The sequence below is a fragment of the Cryptosporidium hominis genome (genome assembly GCF_000006425.1).
Source record: "Cryptosporidium hominis TU502 chromosome 3 CHRO013178, whole genome shotgun sequence".
NCBI lineage: Eukaryota > Apicomplexa > Conoidasida > Eucoccidiorida > Cryptosporidiidae > Cryptosporidium > Cryptosporidium hominis.
The window spans coordinates 1-3,834 of NW_666912.1; the positions used below are offsets into that span (position 1 = coordinate 1).

At 31.1% G+C, this 3,834-nt stretch overlaps 1 protein-coding gene across 1 annotated transcript; it reads left to right on the forward strand.

Moving 5' to 3' along the window:
* The first annotated feature begins 2,439 nt into the window (after window positions 1-2,439).
* On the forward strand, window positions 2,440-3,222 carry Chro.30461 (RIKEN cDNA 5730427N09 gene). Its single annotated transcript, XM_660274.1, has 1 exon — window positions 2,440-3,222. The coding sequence occupies one exon, from the start codon at window positions 2,440-2,442 to the stop codon at window positions 3,220-3,222; it is 783 nt and encodes a 260-aa protein (XP_665366.1).
* Window positions 3,223-3,834: the final 612 nt, after the last annotated feature.

The following is a 3,834-nucleotide window of genomic DNA, read 5'->3' on the forward strand; positions in this document are numbered from 1 at the left end:
TGTTTCATTAAGCTGTCTAGACCATTTCATCCAGAAAATATCCAAATATGTAAGGTCTTCAATTTTAAAATCTATTTGCTCTGAAATGGATTCACTATTGTTTTCAAGATCTAACATGTAATTCTTGGAATTATTGTCGATATACATTTTATTTTGAGATTCCATGGTGGTATCCTTTACCGAGGTAAATTGAAATTCAGAATGAATTGTTCTAAGAAGGTCCTTAACTTTATGAACTGTTAAAGAGTGGATTTTTTTGTTAATATAGTCATCAATTAAAGGCTTAAGTAATTTACATGCAAATTTATTTCTATATTTAAGATCACTGCTCATATTTGACTCATTAGAAATTCCAAACATCAATAGCTTATGTATTGGCGATCCAAAAATCTCACCCATTAAAGGCAAGAAGATTGATTGGTAGTTTTCACATAAACTAATAAACCATTGAAAGAAGTATGAATCCATTTGGAAATTCTTTTCCTGCTTAAATAAAAGCAATATAGGAATAGTACCATCACTTAAGTTTTGTCCCCTAATAGTTTGAAATTGAAGAATTGGCACTTCTTCAAAAGTATGGTTTCCTTGTGGAGGAGCAATTAATCTGTTGAATATATTAGGATTTTCTGAATTTGATTGTTGATCACTAATTTCAGTTTCATTTTCAATAGAACTATCTTCCATATTGTTATCCACTGAATTCTCCATTCTAATGTCTTCAGAATTTAAATAGTCAGAAAACATATTAATTTCAGAATCATCTGAAAGGTCTTCTTCTTGCATATAGAAGTCCAAAACATTAAAGCTATCTTCTGATCTTTCTTCATTTCTTTTTTGTTCAACAATCTTTGATAATAACTTTGAATGAAATGGTAGGTATATCTCTTTTGTATTAGGAGCAGTACAATATAGCCTAGATAAGCAAACAACATGGCAAAGCACTCCATGAAAGAGTCCTTTCAAGTTAGATTTGAGTGCATTCCAATTAGAATTTACACTTGTATAAGTACTGTTTGTATCCGAAATAGTATGTTTTCTGCAAAATCCATCCCTGTTCCAGGCCTGCTCGTCCCCACAATCACAACAACCACCGTAGTCTGACTTATATATATAGTATTCATGATTTTCATGATTTCCGTTTTGGAAACAATCTACACAAATACATGACGAGGTTGAGGTTCCACAAGTGATACATCTATAAGCAATATGCTGGCCACTCCAAATCTGAGAGCATCTACTTAATGTCCCCATTTCTTTTGGAAGCCTTAATCTTGAGAAGAATGTGGAATCAAGCTCACAATTCTTAAAAACACTGGTAAAATCATCAAATTCAGGACTCATTAAGAGTTCTAGAATAGAAATAATAACAAAATCTAAGGTTTCATTAGTAGGGTTCAAGGAGTTACAACTTGCAGATGAATATATTTCTGAATCAAGTTTTAATGCTTTTGCTTGATTTACCCATTTTTGTTTACTTGATTTTGGCAGCTTAAATTCAATATTCTTGTTAGTTTCACATATAGCAGCATACCAATATACTTTTTCATCATCCAGAGAGTATGCAGTAGAGAATAATTCAATAGCTAAAAGTGTGGCCCAATCACTAGTGGGATTGTATTTATCATTAACTAACTCACAAATTAAAAAAATGATTTCTCCAAGCAATTCGCTTTGAAATTCATTTTCTTTATCATCAATAAATAATAAAATGTATTCATCATAAGATAAGTTCAAGTTAAAAGTAGAACCATTGTAAATATTTTTCGGTAACACTGGACCACATTTAATTAAGTGAGCCCTTAAACATAAAAGCCTAAATTTCAAAGCTTGAAGAGATGAATAGCATGCCTTATTGATTGAAAACCACTGTTTCATAATCGAATCTTTAAGCGCTATTTTAGGAACTTTAGTGAAATCAATAAAGTCATCATTTATCATTTGGCTACCATTTGTGTGCATTTCTGGAATTTTCATCATTAATTCATAAGCTCCTTCTTATCAAAATATCTCATTCTTATATAAAGCAAAAAAAAGAAAGCTTCCTATTATTATTACACACAATTTACACTAGTTTTAATCAACCCCACTAATTCCCGAATAACTTTTTATTTATTATATTTTTTTGATCGTGATGCTCGGCTTTTAAAGACATTTTGCGGTATTTAATTAGGTACCGAATAAATTTGAGGCGCCAAATGTTCGGCGGTCAGTGCACTTAGAGAGAAAATAAATGGTGAAAATATATATATTTAATGGTTAATAATTAAATATTAGCGGAATAATAAAATCAAGATTGGACGTGAAAGTTGATTGAAAAGAAAATAAAAAAAATTCTCTTATAAAATACAGAGAAAGTTTTGTATTAGAGGAAGGTGGAAAGACTTTTTCTTTTTTTTTTTTTAGTAGTAAAAGATAGCATTGATACTTATTTGGCCAAATATGCCTCAGAATGAATATATTGAATTACACAGAAAACGCCACGGATATAGGTTTGATCACTTTGAAAAGAAGAGAAAGTTTGAATCACGAAAAGTCCACAAAGATTCTCAACATGCTCAAAAACTCAGAGGTATAAAGGCTAAACTTTACAATAAGAAGAGATATGCTGAAAAGGCCACTTTGAGAAAGTTAGTTAAAGCTAACGAGGAGAAAGATGCAGTTGAAAAGGACCCAGAAAATGTACAGAAAGGTGCAGTTCCATCATACTTGTTGGACCGTGAGGGGGTTAATCGAACGAAGATTCTAAGTAATATGATAAAGCAGAAAAGAAAGGAAAAATCTGCAAAGTGGCAAGTACCTATTCCAAAAATTAAGGCTTTGAATGAAGATGAAATGTTCAAAATCTTAAGAACTGGTAAGAGACAGAAGAAATCATGGAAGAGAGTTGTCAATAAAGTTTGTTTTGTTGGAAATGACTTTACTAGAAAACCACCAAAGCTCGAGAGATACATTAGGCCAACTGGGCTAAGATTTAAAAAGGCTCATGTTACACATCCAGAACTTAAGACCACTTTTTACCTTGATATTGTTTCCATCAAGAAAAATCCACAAAGCCAACTATATACTACATTAGGTGTAATTACTAAAGGTACTATAATTGAGGTAAATGTTAGTGAACTAGGTCTTGTTACACAAACTGGTAAAGTTGTATGGGCAAAGTATGCTCAGGTGACTAATAATCCAGAAATTGATGGTTGCATTAATGCTGTTTTATTAGTTTAATTCAATACTATGTAACAAGGTTTATTATTAGATGGTAATATTAAGGTAAATTCGCAAAATATATGATTTAGTCATTTTAATTTATATTAATTCTCGGATTAATTTTTTTTTTAATTTTCATTTTTGACCGGTACCTTATTGATAAATTAAAAAAATACCGGCGAATTTAGCCCCACTAATAATCAGAAAATACTCCAAAAAAAAGACAATTTCTTTCTTTCAATCTAAATAGCTTGTACAATGAAATAAAATTCAAAAATAAATCTTTTTCGTCAGTCAAAGAACATGAAGCCTAACTTAGAATGTAAGCTTCTTTTAAAAACGAACACATACTTACCAGAAATACCTAATTACTGGCTGGACTCTACAAATTTTCCAACATTTGATAGTAATACGTACGAAATTAAATCCAAAGAGATTAGTGCCATAGATGCAGTTATTGATTCTACACAGATAGGTAACGGGCCCTTCACTTCTGCATGCTATAGTGAAGATGGAGAAATCTTGGCAGTGTCCAATCTAGAAGGGATTTATATATTAGGGTCTTATACTAGAACCTGTTTTGCAGCAATTCCATTTGGTTTACTGAAAAAAGAGCTTAAAATTGAAGAT